Source organism: Pseudophryne corroboree, chromosome 9 (genome assembly GCF_028390025.1).
Source record: "Pseudophryne corroboree isolate aPseCor3 chromosome 9, aPseCor3.hap2, whole genome shotgun sequence".
Lineage (NCBI taxonomy): Eukaryota > Metazoa > Chordata > Amphibia > Anura > Myobatrachidae > Pseudophryne > Pseudophryne corroboree.
In genome coordinates this window covers 361099151-361121657 of record NC_086452.1, presented here as the reverse complement: position 1 = coordinate 361121657, position 22507 = coordinate 361099151, and the positions used below count along the sequence as shown (strand labels likewise).

The following is a 22507-nucleotide window of genomic DNA, read 5'->3' as shown; positions in this document are numbered from 1 at the left end:
GGGGAGATTGCATTGCCTATATAACCCATTATTTCCAGCATTATGTCTTGATGGGGGCTGGACTTAATGACATGAAACACCTGACCCAACTCTCTTAGTGACCAACTATAATTCCTCTCCGAGCTTCTTCCAGAGCTGGCAAGTATGTTTCTGCCATATGGCATGGTATGAAAGTAACAATTTTCAGGAACCTCTCAGCCATTCCGGGAGACTAGGCAAGCACAGTATGCCCTGATACAGTCACTGACTGATGACCTGTATGTTCCGTTCAAGATCAGCAGGCTACAGATTGGAGGACTCAAACAGATAGGTAGCACCAGTGATGTCACATAAGATAACTGACACACTTTGCAATTTGAACTTTTTGTTACACTTCAGACCAGTTGAGGATCCAGAGGTGGGGCTGCAGCAAGGTCTAAATTTCAAATAGGGGAGCCACACCAACTGCCTCCCCAAACGCTGTCAAACGTCTCCGGCTGGGACTCACTGGCAGTAGGTGTGGCTCCCAGGGGCGAATTTCGGAATGAGGGCGACCCTAGGCACAACAGTATTGGCCGACCCCCACTTGCTAAAGTTTATTTATGGTCATTTATCATTCATTGGTTATAACCTTTCATTTGATTATAGCCAATTTAGTAGACTAATAAAAATAGGATTTTAATTACCTACCAGTAAATCCTTTTCTCGTAGTCTGTAGAGGATACTGGGGTTCCATTTAGTACCATGGGGTATAGACAGGTCCACTAGGAGCCATGGGCACTTTAAGAATTTGATAGTGTGGGATGGCTCCTCCCTCTATGCCCCTCCTACCAGACTCAGTCTAGGAGACTGTGCCCGAGTAGACGGACATACTTTGAGAGAAGGATATAAAAGGATAGCGGTGAGATTCCGAACCAGCACACACAAACAAGAGGAAAGCCAAGCTAACCAAACTTGGAACAGGAACAGGAACAGCAACGGCTAAACCCAACAACAACACTTAACCAAGTAACAGTGCAGGACGAACAAAGCACTGGGCGGGCGCCCAGTATCCTCTAGGGACTATGAGAAAAGGATTTATCGGTAGGTAATTAAAATCCTATTTTCTCTTACATCCTAGAGGATACTGCGGTTCCATTTAGTACCATGGGGATGTACCAAAGCTCCCAAACCGGGTGGGAGAGTGCTGAGGTTCCTGCAGAACTGATTGACCAAACTGAAGGTACTCAGAGGCCAAAGTATCGAACTTGTAAAACTTAGCAAATGTATTCGAACCAGACCAAGTAGCCGCTTGGCAGAGCTGTAAAGCTGAGACACCACGAGCAGTCACCCAGGAAGAGCCCACCGACCTAGTAGAGTGGGCCTGTACCGGTTTTGGAACCGGCAAACCTGTCGTGGAATAAGAATGCTGGATAGTGAGCCTAATCCAGTGTGCAATTGTCTGCTTTGAAGCAGGACACTCAATTTTATTGGGATCATAGAGAACGAACAGCGAGTCAGATTTCCTGTGACAATCTGTCCTCTTTGCGTATACCTTCAAAGCCCTCACAACATCCAAAGACTTTGAAGTAGCAGAAGTGTCGGTGACAACCGGAACCACAATAGGCTGGATGATGTGAAACGCAGACACTACTTTAGGAAGAAATTGCTGACGAATTCTGAGTTCAGTTCTGTCCTCATGGAAAATTAAATAAGGGCTTTTGTGAGACAAAGCCCCCAGCCCCGACACACATCTTGCTGACGCCAAGGCCAACAGTGTGTCGGTCTACCACGTAAGATATTTTACGTCCACCTCCTGTAACGGTTCAAACCAGTCCAATTGGAGGAACTGCAGCACCAAAGTGAGTTCCCAAGGTGCCGTGGGAGGCACAAAGGGAAGTTGGATGTGCAGTAAACCTTTCAAGAACGTCTGGACCTCAGGGAGAGAAGCCAAATGTTTTTAAAAGAAAATGGACAAGGCCGAAATCTGGACTTTTATGGAGCCCAGACGTAAGCCCACATCCACACCTGCCAGCAGAAAAAGCAGGAAACGTCATAGATAAAATTCCACCGCAGAATAATTTCTGCTCTCATACCAAGAGACATATTTCTTCCAAATGCGGTGGTAATATTTAGACGTTACCCCCTTCCTGGCTTGGATCATAGTCGAGATAACTTTGTTAGGAATCCCTCTTCTGGCTAGAATCAGCCGTTCAACTTCCATGCCGTCAAAGGTAGCCACAGTAAGTCCTGATAGATGAACGGGCCCTGTTGCAGAAGGTCCTCGCAAAGAGGTAGAGGCCACGGATCTTCGAGGAGCATGAGCATCTCCAGAAGGCCCGCGTACCAAGCTCTTCTTGGCCAGTCTGGAGCAATGAGTATTGCTTGAACCTTTTCTCTTTTTATTCTTTTTAGAATTCTTGGGATCAGAGGAAGTGGAGCAAACACGTACACCATCTGATAGACCCATGGAGTCGTCAGAACATCTACCGCCACTGCCTGTGGGTCTCTCGACCTGGAACAATACCGCCTGAGCTTCTTGTTGAGACGAGAGGCCATCATGTCGTTTTGTGGATATTTCCATCTACGTGTCAAGCACCTGAACACTTCCAGGTGAAGGCCCCACTCCCCTGGGTGCAGGTCGTGTGATGCTGAGGAAGTCTGCTTCCCAGTTGTCTACTCCCGGAATGAAGACCGCTGACAATGCCACAGCATTTTTTTCTGCCCAGAGGAGAATTCTTGACACCTCTGACATTGCTGCTCTGCTTTTTGTTCCACCCTGTCGGTTTATGTACATCACTTCCGTCACATTGTCTGATTGGACCTGAATGGCCCGATCTTGAAGAAGATATGAGGCCTGCAGAAGGGCATTGTAAATGACCCTGAGTTCCAGAATGTTGATTGGAAGGATGACTTCCTGACTTGACCATCTTCCTTGAAACTGCACTCCCTGGGTGACTGCTCCCCAACCTCTGAGGCTTGCGTCCGTGGTTAACAGGTTCCAGTTCTGAATTACGAACCTCCGACCCTCGACGAGGTGAGAAGTCTGTAGCCACCACAGAAGGGAGATCCTGGCTTTTGGCAACAGACGGATCCTCTGGTGCATGTGAAGATGCGATCCAGACCATTTGTCCAACAGATCGAGCTGGAAAGGTCTTGCATGAAACCTTCCGTATTGAAGCGCCTTGTAAGAGGCCACCATTTTCCCCAGAAGGTGAATGCATAGATGCACCGATATCCGGGTTGGCTTCAGGACATCCCGAACCATCGACTGGATTACCAATGCCTTTTCCAACAGAGGGAACATTTTCTGCGACTCCGTTTCCAGTATCATTCCCAGGAATGGAAGCCCGTGTTGTCTCTAGGTGAGATTTTGGAAGGTTCAGAATCCACCTGTGATCCTGGAAAAGTTTGGTTGGGAGACCAATGCTGTCCAGCAACCTCTCCCTGGATGGCACCTTTATCAGAAGATCGTCCAGGTACAGAATTATGTTCACTCCCTGCTTGTAGAGTATAAACATCATCTCTGCCATCACTTTGGTGAATACCCTCAGTGCCGTGGAGAGTCCAAATGGCAGGGCCTAGCACTGGTAGGTGCAAACTGTAGATAAGCCTGATGAGGCGGCCAGATCAGAATGTGAAGGTATGCATCCTTGATATCCAGAGAGTTCCCCTTCCTCCAGACCTGAGATCACCGCTCTCAGAGACTCCATCTTGAACTTGAACACTCTTAAGAACGGGATCAAGGACTTGAGGTTCAGAATCAGCCAGGCCCGGCGCTACCCGCTCAGTGAAGGGATGAAGTGCAGGGAGGCGCTGGAATGGAAAGGCGCTCCCCCTGCTCTGCATCCCTTCCCTGCTGCTGCGCCGTCCTGTCATCCCTGCTGCTGCTGTCAGCTGCTGTGCCTGTCACTGTATGACAGGCAGCGCCGTCGGCAGCATGAAATGCCTACTGCCCTCCCCTCACCTGTGTGGCAGCGGCTGTGTACGGATCAGAGGAGGGGGCGGAGCTACATGGGCTGGAAGGGGGCAGAGCTAAACGGGACAGAAGGGGCAGGGCTACACGGACCAGGCTGCTGTACAGAGGGAGACTGGAGAGTAATTACAGTGGCAACCAGCCAGACTTAGGTAAGTAGAGGGTGAGAGAGAAATGTATGTGTGTGTGTGTGTGTGTGTATGGTGTGTGTGTGTGTGTGTATATGGTGGGTGTGTATGTGTGTGTATATATGTGTGATTGTGACTTGTGTGTGTGTGTGTGTGTGTGTATATGGTGGGTGTGTATGTGTGTGTATATATGTGTGATTGTGACTTGTGTGTGTGTGTGTGTGTGTGTGAGGTATGTCTGTGTGCGCGCGCTTTATGGATGCTACTACTGGGGGGGGCATTACGTATAACGACGCTACTACTGGGGGGGGCATTACATGTAAGGAAGCTACTACTACTGGGGGGGCTATTACATGTAAGGATGCTACTACTACAGGGGGGGGGCATTACGTATAACGACACTACTACTACAGGGGGGGCATTATGTATAGCGACACTACTACAGGGGGGCCATTACATGTAAGGACGCTATAAGATGAATAAGATTGTGCTACATTGTGGCGTAATTTTAAATGAGGGTACTATTGTGTGGCCACGCCCCATGTGAGACCACACCCCTTTTTCCGGCGCACGCCAAAGGAATATGGGAGGGCGCAAATTTATAGTTTGCAGGGGGGCGCCGAACACCCTAGCACCGACCCTGGAATCAGCCATACCGAACTGTCCGGTTTCGGTACTACAAACAAGTTGGAATAGTACCCCTTGTTGTGAAGATGAGGTGGAACTGGAACAATGACTTGAGTCTGTACCAGTTTTTGGATGGCATGCTGTAAAGTTATACTAGCCTCTTGTGAAACTGACAAGCCTGATTTCAAGAATCTGTGAGGTGGGAGCTCTTGGAACTCCAGTCTGTAGCCCTGGGAAATAAGATCTATGACCCAGGGATCCCGGCACGAACTTGACCAGATGTGACTGAATAATTTTAGTCGGGCTCCAACCTGACAGCTCTTCAGGCACTGCAGTCCACCGTCATGCTGAAGGCTTTGAGGAAGCAGAGCCTGAGCTCTGTTTCTGAGTACCTGCAGTTACTGGTTTGCGTGCTTTACCTCTTGCGCCTCTGAAGGCGGTAGAAGCACCTCTGGATTTGCCCTTAAACTTGGCCGTCCGAAAGGACTGTAAGTTTGAAGCTGAATAAGCTTTCCTGCTGCCGGAGCTGCGGAAGGAAAATACGTAGATGTACCCGCAGTAGCTTTGGAGATCCATTTGTCTAGTTCATCTCCAAACAAGGCCTCTCCTGTGAATGGTAGGCCTTTAACGCTTTTCCTGGAGTCCGCATCAGCAGTCCACTGGCGTAGTCACAAGGCCCTGCATGCATTAAGCAAGCCTATCTCTTTTATGGCTTCCACCATAAAGTTTGCAGAGTCCTGTATATGCTGCAGGAGTAAAACAACCTCCCCCCTAGACAGGGAATCTAACCTCTCAATTAGGCTACCTGACCATTTAGCAATGGCTTTTGTGATTCATGCACATGCAATAGTGGGTCTTTGGGCCACCCCAGCAGCTGTGTACAATGATTTGAGTGTAGACTCAATCTTACGATCAGCCGTGTCTTTTAGGGAGGCTGCACCAGGGACAGGCAATACAATTTTTCGTGACGGTCTAGAGACTGATGCATCTACTAACGGTGGATTTTCCCATTTTTTCCTATCCTCCAGAGGAAAAGGAAAAGATGAGAGCAACCTTTTAGGGATTTGAAATTTCTTAGCAGGATTAACCGACGGTTCTTCAAACAGGGTATTCAATTCCTTTAACGCAGGAAAAGTGACTTCTTTTTTACATAAAAATAAGATTCCTCACACTCCTCTGACACCTTATCAGGAATTTGCAGAACATCTCTGATAGCCTCTATAAGAGCCTCTATTCCCAGTGACAGAGTAGCACCCCCCCCCCCAAAAAAAAAAAAAAAATATCCACCTCGCCCTCCTCCATGTCTGATCCGTCAGTGTCAGAGTTTGACTGCAGTATATGGGCCAGAGAACATTTTTGCGCACAAATTGGAGGGGATTGAGACGCTGGTTTGGGGACTGAGGGGCAGATGTATTAACCTGGAGAAGGCATAAAGAAGTGATAAACCAGTGATATGTGCAAGGTGATAAACACACCAGCCAATCTGCTCCAATATGCAAATCGACAGTTAGGAACTGATTGGCTGGTGGGTTTATCACCTTGCACATATCACTGGTTTATCACTTCCTTATGCCTTCTACAGGTTAATACATCTGCCCCTGAGTCTCTATTCATAAACTCATCCACAGTCTGTCTTAAGTATTGTGTCTCTTTCTCATTGCGGTATAATTTCGTAGAAATATTGGAGATCATTTCTTTAATGGAATTAACTCACTCCGGCTCAGCCCCACTATTCTGGGAAGGTACACTGCCCTGAGTACCTAGTAATGAGCCCCCTGGTGAAGAGGAACACTCTGCTGTACCAGAAACACACTCTTTGCCTGACATAATGTAAATGTGACAGCACACACACATAGGAAAAGGTTAAGCACAATTAACCCACAGAGAGCCCTTCAGGGAGACACAGAGTTATATGGAGCCAGCCCCCACCGCGCCCTTATCGCTAATGCCAAGCTCAGCCGGGTCGCAGACTAAGTACCCTAATAGGGCACTTAGTACACTAATAATCGCCCCCCCCCCCTGCTATGATCCCCTGGTACCGCTGAGGTAATCTGGACTCTCTGTGGAGGAGCTACGCGTCCCTGTCAGTCAGTGTGAAGGCCCTGCCCCCCGGTTAGAAGCCGTGCATCTCCGTACCGTCATGCCGCCATAATGGGTGGTGCCCTGTTAACCGGGACGCCAGCTATGTGTACTGCGGGAATGTACGCTTGCGTGGTGGGGCTTGCGAATAGTTCCCTCACGAGCTCAGTGTCCTGTCAGCAGGGAATGGGACCATTAACCCTTCAAGAGGTTGGGCCGCCGCCCCCCCTCAAGTCTTGTGCCAACCAGCCTTGCCTGAAACTAACAAACATATAAAATAAATGCAGAAAATTCTTCAGGAGCTTCCATAAGCGTGACTGGCTCCTCCGGGCACATTTTCTAAACTGAGTCTGGTAGGTGGGGCATAGAGGGAGGAGCCAGCCCACACTATCAAATTCTTAAAGTGCCCATGGCTCCTAGTGAACCCGTCTACACCTCATGGAACTAAATGGAACCCCAGTATCTTCTAGGACGTAAGAGAAAAAATCACTATGAAATTTTTCCTTTTAATTATTGCATGCATGTATACATATATTCTACCTGGTACAGCTTACAGGGGCAGTATGTGCATGTCCTATACTACTTTCAAGATGGTATATGGTACAGTACAGTGGAAATATTTTGCAGTTACTGGTACATTTTGGTCTGACAGTATCAACACAAGCATCCAACGGCTACCCCCAAACAAGCCCCACTAGGCAGGTGCCTCACTAGGCAGGTCCTGGGCATCACCATCTTACATTTAATTTTTAACACCTATGTCACTCTGTTTGTTTCTTATTTATGTAACATTTTTCACACATTTTTCACTTTTTGAACACTTAAGGGGATATTCAATTACCCGCACCGACTGCGGGTGTAAAAGTATCGCCGGGGGTGGCTATCTAATTAGCCCAGATAAGCCAGCGCGTGCCGCAGCTAATCTGTGGTTTTGTTTCACCTGCCTCTGGCAGGCGAAGCAAAGTCCCCGATAGCAGCCCCGTTTTCATCCGAAAACGGGGCTATTTCACCCGAAAACACATAAGTTTCACTGAACCTGTGTATTGCACTTTTTAACGGCCGGTCAAATCGAATAGGCCGACTGCAAAACCCGAAGAAACATCAGAAGTTTTTACTCCCGATGTCTCTTTGGGGGCTAATTGAATATCCCCCTTAACATTGATCAGTTAACTTCAACTTTTTTAACACTCTGAAGCTACTGTATTGCTGTCCTCTTTCTAACACTGAGCAGCCAGAGGCAAATCCCTATAATGTTAGGGACCTGCTCTATGAGGTCACAGTGACGACTGGTGGGCAGGCTCATAATATTGGCCACTTTTTTTTATGTCAAGGACATCGGAAACAATGTTTGGGTCAGTTTATTATAATTCCAATGGTTATATGGTACACCTGCTTTCTTGTTTCTATAATGGTGAGGAGAGTGTCTGCATCTTCCAATGCTGATTTACTGGCCTCGCAAAGGGGAAGGAAGTGGCCTTTCTGATTACGCTTAGGCTTACTCAGATGGATGATGCTGCAGCCATCATGACTGATGTTGCATCTTTGGATCTTTTTACTTCAGATGCCTCCTGTAGACATTAGCAGATTTTTGCACAGGAGCTGCACCCAAAGACACAGCTGCAAAAGTGTCCATCTTTGAATCTGGCCCTTAATTGCCCCTTGAAAGTATTGTTTTTAATTGCAGGTTTTGTGAGACAGATATTAATATTTTTTCTTTGTTTCGTTTTGGATTTGGTGGTGTCATTGTACTCATCATAAATACAGACCTTGGAAAACGCATATCCACATAGTTTTTCGGAGCATATCCCTCATTGCCTCTGAGTTCAGCCTTATACCAGTTATCATCTGAGCCAAGAATCTGTTGAGAAAACATTTAAAAATATCATCAATCATTTCACCTTATAATCTGCATCTTATATTACATGATAGGTCTATTTTTGGTGGGCACCATTTATCACCTCCGTAAGCATGTGAGCTGAGCTGTTCCCAAAGGTACTGACTAAATATACAGAGGAAAATGAATCCTCATTTAAACCTGCAAACTCTCTAGATGGACAATTCTTGTGACATTTCCTCCAAAACATATACAGTAGCCAGTGTCGCCATGGGGTAATGCAATGGTAGGGGCCCATGATCAGGGGTGTCTCCAGAGGGGTTGTGGTCAGCCACCACAGAGGTTTGGCTAACCATTAAGGAGTGCATGGTCTACTCTGGGCACCTTGTTAAATAAAATAAAAAATAATAATAAATATATATATATATATATATATATATATATATATATCCAATGTTTAAAGAAGGCACTCACCAGACTGTAGTTGAAATGCAAAAAGGCGTTTATCAAGTTTCACATCAAAATTAATGCATGGTTGGTCGACGTTTCGGTCCTAGCCGGACCTTCTTCCAGACCAGAGTATACAACCGTCACAATCACATATCATATGTGATTGTGACGGTTGTATACTCTGGTCTGGAAGAAGGTCCGGCTAGGACCGAAACGTCGACCAACCATGCATTAATTTTGATGTGAAACTTGATAAACGCCTTTTTGCATTTCAACTACAGTCTGGTGAGTGCCTTCTTTAAACATTGGATATACTATGGGACCTTGTGGAAACAAGTTTCTCTAGAATTTTGGACACCCCAGCAGACAACTTTGTATTTTCAGTGAGTGCCACTTCACCTATTTTGATATATATATATATATATATATATATATATAGTAAAAACTGCTAGTACATGTATATTAAATCACCATATTAACAACAGGAATGCACTGTAGAATATGCAGTACACCATAGTCCTGTGCAGTACAATAATGTAAGGAGGTAGGTTCTCAGGCAGTGGGGCCCACTGTGGATTTCCTCTTTGTCCCTGTGGGCCAGTAAGACCTTTTGTCGTCATAGAGTAAGTGGAGTCATTTTATATGGAACTGCTTTGTCATATATGCATTTATTTTATGTACCAAAAAAAACACTTGTTTTGCTGCTTCATAAGTTATGGATTGGTTATGAAAATTCTATACAATAATATTTGGGACCCATAATATGAAAACCTCTTATGAAGAAAGTAAAAAAGTAAAACAAATACCAAAAATAAAAATACAAAAATAAATCCAAATAAAATTGAAACAGTTTTTTGAATAATGCAAAATGGCACAGAGCATTCTGGATAATATATCCTATACTTGTTTTTTTGAAGCAAAGCAATTTTACATCTGGTGGAAAGATGGTGTCGCCTACACCCGCTGTAGCGGGTAGGGTGTGGCAGCTGCACTGGGAGAGGGCAGATCATGACAGATGGTATAGTGGGCAGCCAGTCCACGCTTTCTGCAGGGTGTGTGGTTCAGCCCCTCCACCTTTACCCTGCACCCATAACAGATACGCTATCACTCTGCTTCCTGGTTTGGTGTCTCTGTGTGTACTGTGCATGCACGAATGTCTGCCAGTGCATGCATCAGTGTGGGACTATGGTTAGGGTTCCAGAGAATGCCTCTCTGAAAGAGTCTGTGAAACAGTAGCCCATAGCCTACAATAGACTAATACCATCTACAGGTGGCGTTAGCTACTGGGACCAAATATGTTGTGACTGTTTTGGGGTGCGTTTAAGTCTGCAACTGCAATGTCTCCAGCGTCAATCTTCCTGCAATGTCTCCTGCAGTCAATCTTCCTGCACACAAATGACTGATCTGCAGCGAAAGCTGAGTCTTTGTGCTGGGAAATGCATAGCTGCCGCTGTGCGTCTCAATACAAATCCCAGAGGCTGGGACATTTGCATTTTTTCGCACAGCCGCTGCTTACTAATTCACAGCTGTGAATGCATTGCAGAAATCTATGGGGGTCATTCCGAGTTGTTCGCTCGGTAAATTTCTTCGCATCGCAGCGATTTTCCGCTTAGTGCGCATGCGCAATGTCCGCACTGCGACTGTGCCAAGTAAATTTGCTATGCAGTTAGGAATTTTACTCACGGTTTTTTCTTCGTTCTGGTGATCGTAATGTGATTGACAGGAAGTGGGTGTTTCTGGGCGGAAACTGGCCGTTTTATGGGTGTGTGCGAAAAAACGCTACAGTTTCTGGGAAAAACGCGGGAGTGGCTGGAGAAACGGACGAGTGTCTGGGCGAACGCTGGGTGTGTTTGTGACGTCAAACCAGCAACGACAAGCACTGAACTGATCGCAGATGCCGAGTAAGTCTCGAGTTACTCAGAAACTGCACAGAGATGTCTTATCGCAATATTGCGAATCTTTCGTTCGCAATTTTGATAAGCTAAGATTCACTCCCAGTAGGCGGCGGCTTAGTGTGTGCAAAGCTGCTAAAAGCAGCTTGCGAGCGAACAACTCGGAATGACCCCCAATGTATCAGGCTGTAATTATCTGCTCCTATAAGCCAAGGTTCCCTGGGAATTGATTTATTTATTAAGATAACAGTATACAATAATACAATAGCTGGTGTCATTGCAGCTGGCTGCACACTTGTGTAGACCTGAAGACCCCGGCATGGATTGCAACTTCAAAAGCTCTTTAGGTTTCTTACATTATCACACAGTGATTCTACAATGCAGTCTGAAGTTAGTAAAGTCCAGGATGCCCCAGTTGAACTGCTCATTGGCAGAGACACAGGAGTTTTAGTTGTGTTGGATAGGACTCCATTAAATTTAGTGAATTGATTCAGTGAGCGGATCAAAAAAATTAAATATATATATATATATATATATATATATATTATAAAAAGCTGAGTTGAAAAGAATCCTGGTAAACACAGGAAAATTACATCAGAGTGCTTCCAATGTGCTTATGAACTTTGTACTCTTTTCATGAGCCCAATCTACTGAATCCAAGTACCTGCTTCCATTTTCTTTCCTTTGAACTTCATAGGCTATATAGAAGCACAATTGCAATGTACATTTATAGGAATCAAAGTTCATACCTCTAGCTTGTGTTTTTATTGTTACTTTATTATTTCTACCATTTTGTATAGCAAGGAAGCTGAGGACATTTTCATCCTTGACATGTACGGTACCCAAAATGTGGAGTTTGGAACTTGAATTCTGTTTTGGCATTGGAAAAAGCTTTAGTTCAGAATTTATTATTAGATAAATGTTAATGTAATTAATAGAAGTAGGTGGCATTTGACACCCAGAAAGAAACATGAAGACATACTGTAGACATAGTAGCACATTGGGGCAGGATGATTGGCATTATTGCCTCTCAGCACTGAGGACTTGAGTTCAAATCCCACCGTGGTCCTGTCTGTGTAGAGTGTGTATGTTCTCTCAGTGTTTGCATAGATTTCCTCCTGGTTCTCTAGTTGCCTCCCACAATTCATAAATAATGGTAGGTTAATGTTATTCTTGCAAACATAAAAAGAATCCTTGTATATATGTGAGGGTAAATGCCATAGGGAATATAGATTGTAAGCTCCACTGGGGCAGGGACTGATGTGAATGACTGAATATTCTCTGTAAAGCACTACAGAATATGTGTGCGCTATATTAATTGTTAATAAATAAACTCTGTCACATAAGCATTCTGGTTTCTATCTCAGCATTATGAGAGAGTTTTATGAACTGAAGACGTAACCATAAAGGCTTTTATTGTGGGCATAAGTGAGACCTGAGCAATTTATACTGTATATCATCATCATCATCATCATCATCATCATCATCATCATCATCATCATTATCATCATTCATTGCTGAGCAGATATGTTTCCTCCTTGCCTATAGGGACTCGAAAAGGAGTTGACAATTCAAATTCTGACCAGTGACTCAAAGAGGGAATGAGAAGATCAGGTCAGGTGAACCAGGCTTCTGTCATCTGCAAATTCTACACTCTGGGTCATGTCATACTGATCATATTGATTCAGGTCTATTCCTGGCAGATAGAGATGTGATAACCTTTACATTGACAAACAGATATCCATAAATTTTTTAATTGCAATCTTATTCTAAAACAGGTCTGCGCTCATTGTAGAGGCGTCTTCTGTATTTGCCATAGAAGAGAAATGAACAAATACTGTTTGTAGCTTTAAACAAAATACTGGGTGAATTGTCTGTGGGTATATTTTAGAAAAAAACAAGGGGCTAATTTATTACATAGAACAGGTCACTAACAGGAGTGTTTATGTTTGTCTGTTGGATCACACACAGGTCGTTCTCTGGTCTCCGAAAAATATAACCCACCCTATTAAGGCATCTTCCCAGAGTAATGAATCACAGCAAGGCCTGTTTATCTATATACTCTATGGATTTCACGACGGTTTCTTTCTCTATGTTAATTGACTGAAGCTTTCAGAATGAGGATGGCGTGAGGTGAGAAGCCAGCAATTTCATTTTATCCCTCCAGCTATACATGTCTCCGATCTCTTGGGAAGAGAAAGCGCGAGGAGGGTATAACCTGAAATTGTATTTGTTTAAAACGTTTTGGAGAGACAACAATCCTGAACTCGCCTCTGTCCAGGGAAATTAAAGCAGTTTTGTTATGGCGTGTCTTGTCTAAAGTATTGTGGTGGAAAAAAAAACAACCTAACATATTCGTTGGCAATCATTTTATAGCTGCTACTGGCACAATTTGCAGCAGACATACATCATATATTGGATGATATAACTACTGCGGCAAAGTATAGTGATATTACAAGTCACCAAATTACTTCTAATATCTGCAATAGCTGAAATAATGTACAGTGCATTATTATAATGTATAATGCATAATAATGTCAAGACATCAAAGCTCTGATTACTGGGTCGGAAATCACATTATTACACAATTATTATTTGGTGGAATTTATACATAGATACTGTATATAAGATGTATTATATGCAAGTTTAAATGCCAAGTTGCAATAGCTGTAAGCAACTAAGGGGGTGATTCAGACCTGTTTGCTGGGCTGTTAACGTTGCTGTCCTGCATTCAGATAGTCGCCGCCTCCAGGGGGAGTGTAAATTCGCTGTGCAAGTGTGCGATCCTATGTGTACGCCGAGCTGAAAAAATCCATTGTGTGCAGTCTCTGCACAACCCAGGACTTACCCCTACAGTGCGATGAGAACAGGCTGGAGCTGACGTCAGACACCCTCCCTGAAAACGCTTGGGTACGCCTTTATTATTATTATTATTATTATTACATTTTATTTATAAGGTGCCACAAGTGTTTTGCAGTCGCGTACAAAGGACAGTACAGGGAGACAAAACTTAGCATTACAGTAAATAAATAACAAAAATAGAGTTCAGGTAACAAGGAGCACCACACATTCTCAAGACATAATACAGCTAAGATGTAAGTAGTGAGGGAGTGATCATCGTACTAATAGGGGCCGGTGGCCATAGATGGAGATGAGCCTTTACCAACAGGAAAGAAAAAGCAGGTAAAGATGGTCGCTGAGTAGGGGAGAGCTGCGAGTGAAATGTGTCGAGAAGAGGGCTTAGATAACACGAGGAAAGAGGACCCTGCTCTGAAGAGCTAACAATCTAGTGGGAAGGGTGGACAGACAGATGACATGAGGTGCAAGCAAGTGGGAGGTAGCCTGATGGCAGTATGCAAGCAAAGCTGAGATGTTCAAGGCATGAGGCAGGGGGATGGAGGAGCGGCCTCAGGACTAGGTTATGCATCGGGAGGGTATGCTTTGATGAATAGGTGGGTTTTTAGTGCTGTTTGAAGCTTTGCAAGGTAGGGGAGAGTCTAATGGAGCTGGGCAGTGCGTTCCACTGAAGGGGTGCAGCACGGGCATAGTCCTGAACTCGAGCATGGGAAGCAGTGACCAGGGCGGTGGAGAGGCGATGTTCATTGGTTGACCATAGGGGTGGGAGGGAGTATGAAGGGAGAGGAGGTTGGAGATGTAGGGAGCAGTGGAATTAGAGATGGCCTTGTATGTGAGGGTGAGGAGTTTGAAGAGGATTCTGTAGGGGAATGGGAGCCAGTGTAGATTTTGTCGAAGGGGAGCGGCGGCAGAGGAAGATAAGCCTTCAGGACAGATTGGAGGGGAGCAAGATGGGAGCAAACGAGGCCAGTGAGGAGAACATTGCAGTAGTCGAGTCGTGAGAAGACCAGTGAGTGGATGATAAGTTTAGTTGCACTCTGGGAGACAAATGGCCTGATACGAGCAATGTTGCGTAGCTGGAACCGACAGGATTGTGCCAGAGCTTGGATGTGGTGCGCAAAGGAGAGGGAGAAGTCAAGAATGATGCCCAAACAGCGGAGTTGGGGAAAGGGGGAGATGGTGGTGTTGTCAACAATGATAGAAATATTGGTCGGGGGTGTTGCTCTGGATGGGGGAAAGATGATGAGTTCAGTTTTGTCCATGTTGAGCTTCAGAGATCGCTCAGACATCCAGTAGGAGATTGCAGAGAGGCAGCTGGAAACCTGAGAGAGGACGGATGAGGACAAATCAGGAGAGGAGAAGTAGAGTTGTGTGTCATCAGCATAGAGGTGTTATTGAAGGCCAAAGGAGTTAATGAGCGTACCGAGGGAAGAGGTGTACAGGGAGAACAGAAGGGGGACAAGCACAGAACCCTGACAGACACCAAAAGGAAGGATGGAAGGGTGTGAGGGGGTTCCGGAGGCAGACACAGAGAAGGAACAGTTAGTGAGGTAAAAAGAAAACCAGTCAAGGACAGTGCTAGAGAGGCCAGCGTTTTGGAGTGTGCGGAGGAGGAGAGGATGATCCACGGTATCAAAGGCAGCAGAGAGGTCCAGAAGGATGAGCAGAGAGAAGTGGCCCCTGGATTTGGCCGAAAGCAGGTCATTGGTGACTTTCACCAGGGCAGTCTCAGTGGAGTGGAGTGGGCGAAAGCCAGATTGTAGTGGATCGAGGATGGAGTTTTCAGAGAGGTAGCTTGTGAGACGGCTGTAGACCAGTCGTTCAAGTTATTTGGAGGCAAAAGAGAGAAGAGAGACACTCCCAATAAACTGTTTTTCTGGACACTCCCAATAAACTGTCAGTTACCACCCACAAATGGCCTCCTCCTGTCAACCAACTTGCGAACACCTGTGCGATTGGATTTTTCGCACCATCCCGTCGCTGACTAGCGATGCCCTTTGTTCTTGTCCAATGCGTGTGCGCTTTGCGGTGCATACGCATGTGCAGTTAGTACCTGATCGCCTGCTGTGCGAAAACACATAGCAGCGATCAGGTCTGAATCACCCCCGAAATTTTTGCACGAGTGGGGCATGGCACATTTAGCACTAAGATAAGCACATCATTCATTTAATGACTGCCAAACATAATATAATGTTGTATATCTTGCTACATGATAATTACGGCATGTTACAGTTGATATTTTGCGGCTGGTCATAGAACAACACTATCTTGCACACAATTTGCTAATTTCAACTATGCCTAAGCCTGCACACACATGCACGCACACTCATGCACACACGCAAACACACACATATACACGGACATGGATTACACAGATTAATTTATAACAAAACAAGGTGAAAAATGCTGTAGTACCACTTATGACCATCAAGTGGTGATGTAAGTTGAATTCTTTTATTGTACATTGTAATCGCTGGACGTAGATTTGTATTTTATATTGAATGTCATAGTGAATCACACATACCTACTGTCCCAGAACTTGCGTGAGACACCCAATTTTTTGGTAGTCCACCACACCCTCAGAAGAATGGGCACCCCTCCCGCATCTCGCCCACTTCCTAGTGAAGTTGGCAGAATAGGGAGATAAACATTGTGAATCCGCGGTCTGTTTGGAGGGGCAGGGCCAATTGATGCGATTCAATCGCCCATTATTGAAATTAATGAATTGTAGCATTGTGGGGCTTAATGACACTACTAGTCTGTCCCCGTCCCCATCATGGTCTACCAGCCTCTCCCGCAGAGGAAAAGTTCAAATGAATGTGGGTAAGTATGTAGTGAATACTTGTCTATGCTGGTCCTTTAAAAGCCATAGCTATAGTACTAGTATGTTTTATTGTCTATCATTTAAAGTGGTGTCCTGTCTTTGATGATGTTTTTATATGCCTCACTTTCCATTACATAGTACATTGGTACGATATACCCCCTCCCCACCCAATTCCCTACAGAGCTCCTATCATTTCCTGGATGCAGCAATGTTTAGTATTACTGGTATATTTACTACTCCTGGTAAGGAGAAGAGGAATCCAATGCATGGACATTTATGACAGCCAGCTTCTAATGGATGGGTGCAATAGTAACATAGTAACATAGTTGTTAAGGTTGAAAAAAGACCATTGTCCTTTGAGTTTATCCTACAGTGCTATTCCACCAAGTTATCTTTGTTTACAAATGATATCCTTGGATGCTATTTTCGGCTAAAAATGTATCTAAACCTCTTTTTGAACATCTCGATAGATTCAGACATTACCACTTTCTCTGGCAGTGTGTTCCATAATCTTACAGTCCGTATGGTAAATAAACCCCTCCTTCGTTTGGTGTTGAACTCCCTCTCCACCAACTTTAAAGGGTGACCTCGTGTCCTGTGTACAGATCTCACAATAAGTAAATCACCCGAAAGATCCCTATAAGGTCCCTTCACGCACTTGAAGATATTAATAATATCCCCTCTCATACGCCTTTTCTCTAGTGTAAACATTGCCAATTTAACTAACCTTTCCTCATATTCCAAGGACTCTAAACCTTTAATCAATTTAGTAGCTCTTCTCTGCACCTTTTCTAGTTCTACTATGTCTTTTTTATACTGATGAGCCCAGTATTGTACACAGTATTCCAGATGGGGCCGTACCAATGATTTATACAATGGCAGGATTACGCTTCCATCTCTAGTCTCTATTTCCCCATTTTATGCATGCTAATACCCTATTGGCCTTTACTGCAGCATCCCGACATTGGGCACTACTGCCAAGTCTATTATCTATGATCACCCACAAATCCTTCTCCATTACTGACTTTCCAAGAATTACCCCATTCAATGTATAGGTTGCCTGTTCGTTTCTGATCCCGAAATGCATTACTTTGCATTTCTCTATATTAAACCTCATACTCCACTTGGCTGCCCAAACCTCCAGTTTAGTTAAGTCGCTTTGAAGGGAGACAACATCCTGATCTGATATAATTATCCTACAGAGCTTAGTATCGTCTGGAAAAATGTATATGTTACTCTCAACACCATTTACTATGTCATTTATAAATATGTTAAACAGTAAAGGTCCCAGCACAGATCCTTGTGGTACACCACTTAATACCTCAGTCCAACCTGAAAATGTTCCATTGACTACCACTCGATGTTCCCTATTAGCCAACCAATTTTTGATCCAAGTACAAATATTATCACCAAGCCCAAGTTCCCTTAATTTAAGACACAACCTCATGTGAGTAACTGTTTCGAAGGCTTTAGCAAAATCTAGAAAGACCACATCCACCGCATTACCCATGTCTAAATTTGCACTCACTTCCTCATAGGAGCTAATTAAGTTAGTCTGACATGACCTATTTTTTACAAAGTCATGAAGGTTCTTACACATTTCGTTTGAGCATCCCAGATACTCCTGAATGCTATCCCTTATTATACAGTACCTTCCAATATTTATCCTACTACAGAAATCAGGATTACCGGACTATAATTTCCAGGATTAGATTTCATTCCCTTTTTAAATAGTGGTACAACATCTGCAATACACCAGTCCCTGGGAACTATGCCAGTTGCTATTGAAGCATTAAAGATTAAGTATAATGGCCTAGCTAACTCTGAGCTTAGTTCCATAAGAACCCTTGGGTGCAGTCCATCCAGTTCGGGAGATTTATTAATCTTAATATTTTGTAATCGCTTTTTGATTTCTCCTTCACTTAAACACGTTAAATAATCTTGGTAATTATACTTTGCGCTAAATTGTTCAATTTCCTCCATGTTTACTTCTCTAGTGAAAACTGACGAGAAGGCTGTGTTCAATATCTCTGCCTTTTCATTGTCACTAGTTAACAATACTCCTAGATCATTTTTAAGTGGTTCTATGGTGTCTCTTTTTATCCTTTTGCCATTGATATACTTGAAAAAAAATTGGGTTAGTTTTACTTTCCTTTGCAACTAGTTTTTCATTTTCTATTTTAGCTGCTCTAATTTCCTTTTTGCACAATTTATTACATTCTTTGTAGCAGCGGAAGCTCTCCTTACTCCCAACAGATTTAAAAGCTTTAAATGCTCGCCTTCTTCTGTCCATTAATAACTTAACCTTGTTATTTAGCCACATCGGTTTAAACCATACTTGCCTACTTTTGAAAAGTAGTTTCAGGGAGATTATAGATTGCACACTAATGCGCCGTGCGGAACGCTGCTGAGGGGGCGTGTCACAGTCCACCCAAGGGGCGTGTTTATCTCCTTGTATGGGCATGTCTATTGTCAGGGCTAAACACTAACATCACACCTACATTACACAGCAGGGCTACACGCCGACATCACACCAACATCATTATACACATACAGTATAAATTACATACTTACACATGTGACAGACATTAATCCAGCTTTGATGGTAACTACTACTTTAAAGTTTAAACTTTAATGTCCTTACATTTTTTTTGCAGCGGATGGTGAAGGGGCGGGGGGTTGGAGCCGTGAGGGGTGAGAGTGAGCAGGAGAGGGGATTCTGTGTGGGGAAGAGGTGGAGTTTGGAGCTGTGAGGAAACAGGGAAGGGAATCTGTGTGGGGTACTGGGGGCAGGGACGGATCTAGACTTTTCTTTAGGGGGGGGGCGGTTTACGGTTTAATCTTGACTCCTCCCTCTACAGTCCCAACTCCTCCCATCTGCACTCCTAACTCCTCCTCTCTCAATTCTGACTGAACTTTTTGAGTGAGACTGAGATAGAGCCTTGTGATTGTTCTATGTACATGTGACTGTGCTATGGGGTAATTGTATTTATTAGCCCTAGTACTCACACACCAGCAAGTGAGGGGCAAATGCTCTGTAACCCTTGCTCTCCTGGCTCCTCTGAGCTGCTGTGGCAGTGGTATACGCTGCGGCACATCGTTCTGCCTCAGGCTCTCCCAGGAGAGCTCTCTTCTGCTCAAAAGTGGGCGTGGCTATGACTGTGTCGCACCCTTCGCCCCCCCCCCCCCCCTAGATCCGGTTCTGACTGGGGGTTCTGCAGATAGGGAAGGGGGGGGGGGGAGTGAGAGGAGAAAGAGTAAGCCTCAGGAAACAAGCTACTAACAAGCTACTAACTGACAGTGGAGAAGCCTGTAATAGGTGCACTAATACAGGCTCTCTTGTGTGTATCACAGTGGCAAATACAGGAGTTTTATTTGGGGAGGGGGGTTTGTCCATTTGAATATATATATATATATATATATATATATATATTAGTACATGCAAGCATACACACATATAAAACACCCCCACCCACACACACTTCCCCACAACACTAATACCCCTTTTCCACCTACGAGCACGGGTCGCAGCCGGGAGCCTGACACGGGAGCTGCCCCCTGCTGCGACCCGTGCTCGGCCCCTTTCCCATCAGCAGTCACAACCCGGCATGGTGACGCTTCTAGTGACGCGGCGCAGGAAGATCGTGATCTCCCAGCGCCGCCCTTCCATACATGTTAGGGTCTCCTGCCCTGTGCTGCCACGTCGTCATGGCAACCGGGAGACAAGTGCTAGTGGAGTAACCTGAGCGCAGCTGATACTCCAGTTCGGGTCTTTTGCTGTGCAGTGGTTATAGGCTCTGTGCACGGCAGGGGATCCGGTGCTGGTTTTTGTGCTCACAGTCTGTGAGGTCTGAGTGGGGCGTGGACAGCACCTGCTTTATAAGGCCTCTTTTCAGGGTAAGCAGATGCTGCTGAATCTTTGTTGGTTAGTCAGTTCATGAAAGTTAGCCAGTACTGTGTAGCTTTGTATTTGTTTGTTGCTTACTGCAAATAGGCCTGGGGATTTGGTATTACACTCTGCCAATCCAGACCTAGCAGTAAGACTGGAGTCAGTCGTTTAGCTTGCTGGGGTTCTGTTACTACTCTGTGAACTTAGCAAGTTTGCGGCTGTATTCTAAGACTTGCCTGTCTAATCCTGTCTCACTGTGCTAGGTGTCAGGGGTCAGTTTAGTGGCAGTAAGCTAAAACCTGTGCACTGCAAGTGATAATCAGGATTGTGGAGACTCTCCTTGTGTCTATCATTCCATCTCTGACCAAGGAGTTTACTGCCACACACGTTGGTAACCCTTTAGGGTTTTGCTGTTGCCCTTAGCAACAGCATTTCGGGTTCTCTACGTATTAAAACACAACATCTTGCTATTTCCATCTGAGCAGTTCTAATACAAGGGAGATACCCAGTTCCTTAGCCTCTGGGCTTCTCTGTTCACTTTGTGTGTATTTTGTTACCCTATCACCTTCTGTGTACGTTATGTCATATTCCCCAGTTTGTCTGTGAGTCCATTTGTTTTGCATAACAGTTCAACACCAGTACATTCCTGCAGACACTGGAGTGCATAACAGTTCTGACACCAGTACTTTCCTGCAGGCACTGGTGTGCATAACATATTCAGCAGCCTAATACTCCTGTTGAAATTTTGTGGGAATATGGAGCATACCCCTCAAAATACGTTGCAACAGGTGGTCGATCAGGTGCAGGTCCTGACTCGACAATTTAATGATTTGTCCATTAAAATGCACACCTCCCAGGCTGCTGGCGGAGCTCCCGCAGCAGCAGCACCTGCAGGGGTTAAGGAGCCGAAAGTAAATCTCCCGGATCGTTTTTCTGGAGATCGCTCGCAGTTCTTTTGTTTCAAGGAGAGCTGCAAGCTATACTTCCGGCTTAGGCCTCAGTCTTCTGGGTCGGAGATTCAGCGGGTGGGCATAGTGATTTCCTTGCTACAAGGAGACCCACAGGTCTGGGCATATGGGTTGCAGCCTGACTGTCCGTCGCTTAAAAGTGTTGATGCTTTTTTTACGGCACTGGGCATGTTGTATGATGACCCTGACAAGACGGCCTCAGCCGAGGCTCAGATTTCGATCCTTAAGCAAGGGCGAAGGCCAGTTGAGGTTTACTGTACGGAGTTTCGGAGGTTGGCCCATGATACCCAGTGGAATGACCCAGCCCTGAGACACCAGTACCGAAGAGGTCTTTCTAACCAGATAAAGGACCAACTGGTACAATATCCCTTGCCTGATAGCTTGGATCAGCTCATGCAGCTATCCATCCGGGTGGATAGACGGCTGAGAGAGCGTAGGCTTGAAAGGGAGACTGAGATTTCCTTCCTTCCCAAGGGAACCTCGGACTCTGAGGAATTTTCTGAGGAGCCTATGCAGATTGGGGCTACCCGCCTCTCCTCGCGTGAGAAGACGCGGAGGAGACAGCAGGGGTTGTGTTTGTACTGTGGGAATAAAGGTCATGTGGTAGTATCATGCCCAGAAAAGCCGGAAAACTTCAGGGCCTGAGGGTGATGGGAAATATCCTGTCAGGCCAGAAGTCAGAATTTCCCAAGAAGACTTTTATCATTCCGGTGACCTTGAAGATCCTCGGTCAAACTGTCAAGACTGAGGCCTTTGTGGACAGTGGGGCCGACGGGGTTTTTATGGACCGCCAATTCGCCCTGAAACACTCTGTTCCCTTAGTACCCTTGGCATCGGAAATTGAGATTTGTGGGTTAAACGGGGAACCATTATCCCAAGGTAAAATTACCTCTTGCACTAGCCAGATTTCTTTGTTTATTGGAGCCACACACTCTGAAAAATTGTCCTTTTATGTGACTGTCTGTACTTTTGCCCCATTGGTGTTGGGGTTACCCTGGTTAAGGGCCCACAATCCTCAATTTGACT

General features: G+C 45.1%; 1 protein-coding gene across 2 annotated transcripts in view; it reads right to left on the bottom strand.

Annotated features, from left to right (window-relative positions):
• GRAP2 (GRB2 related adaptor protein 2) overlaps positions 1 to 22507 on the bottom strand; it is a 412159-nt gene that overhangs the window by 108470 nt on the left and 281182 nt on the right. For both annotated transcript variants that reach the window (XM_063940721.1, XM_063940722.1), the window contains exon 3: positions 8535 to 8626. In XM_063940721.1, coding sequence (XP_063796791.1) covers positions 8535 to 8626 — 92 coding nt within the window. The remainder of the gene's footprint in view (positions 1 to 8534; positions 8627 to 22507) is intronic.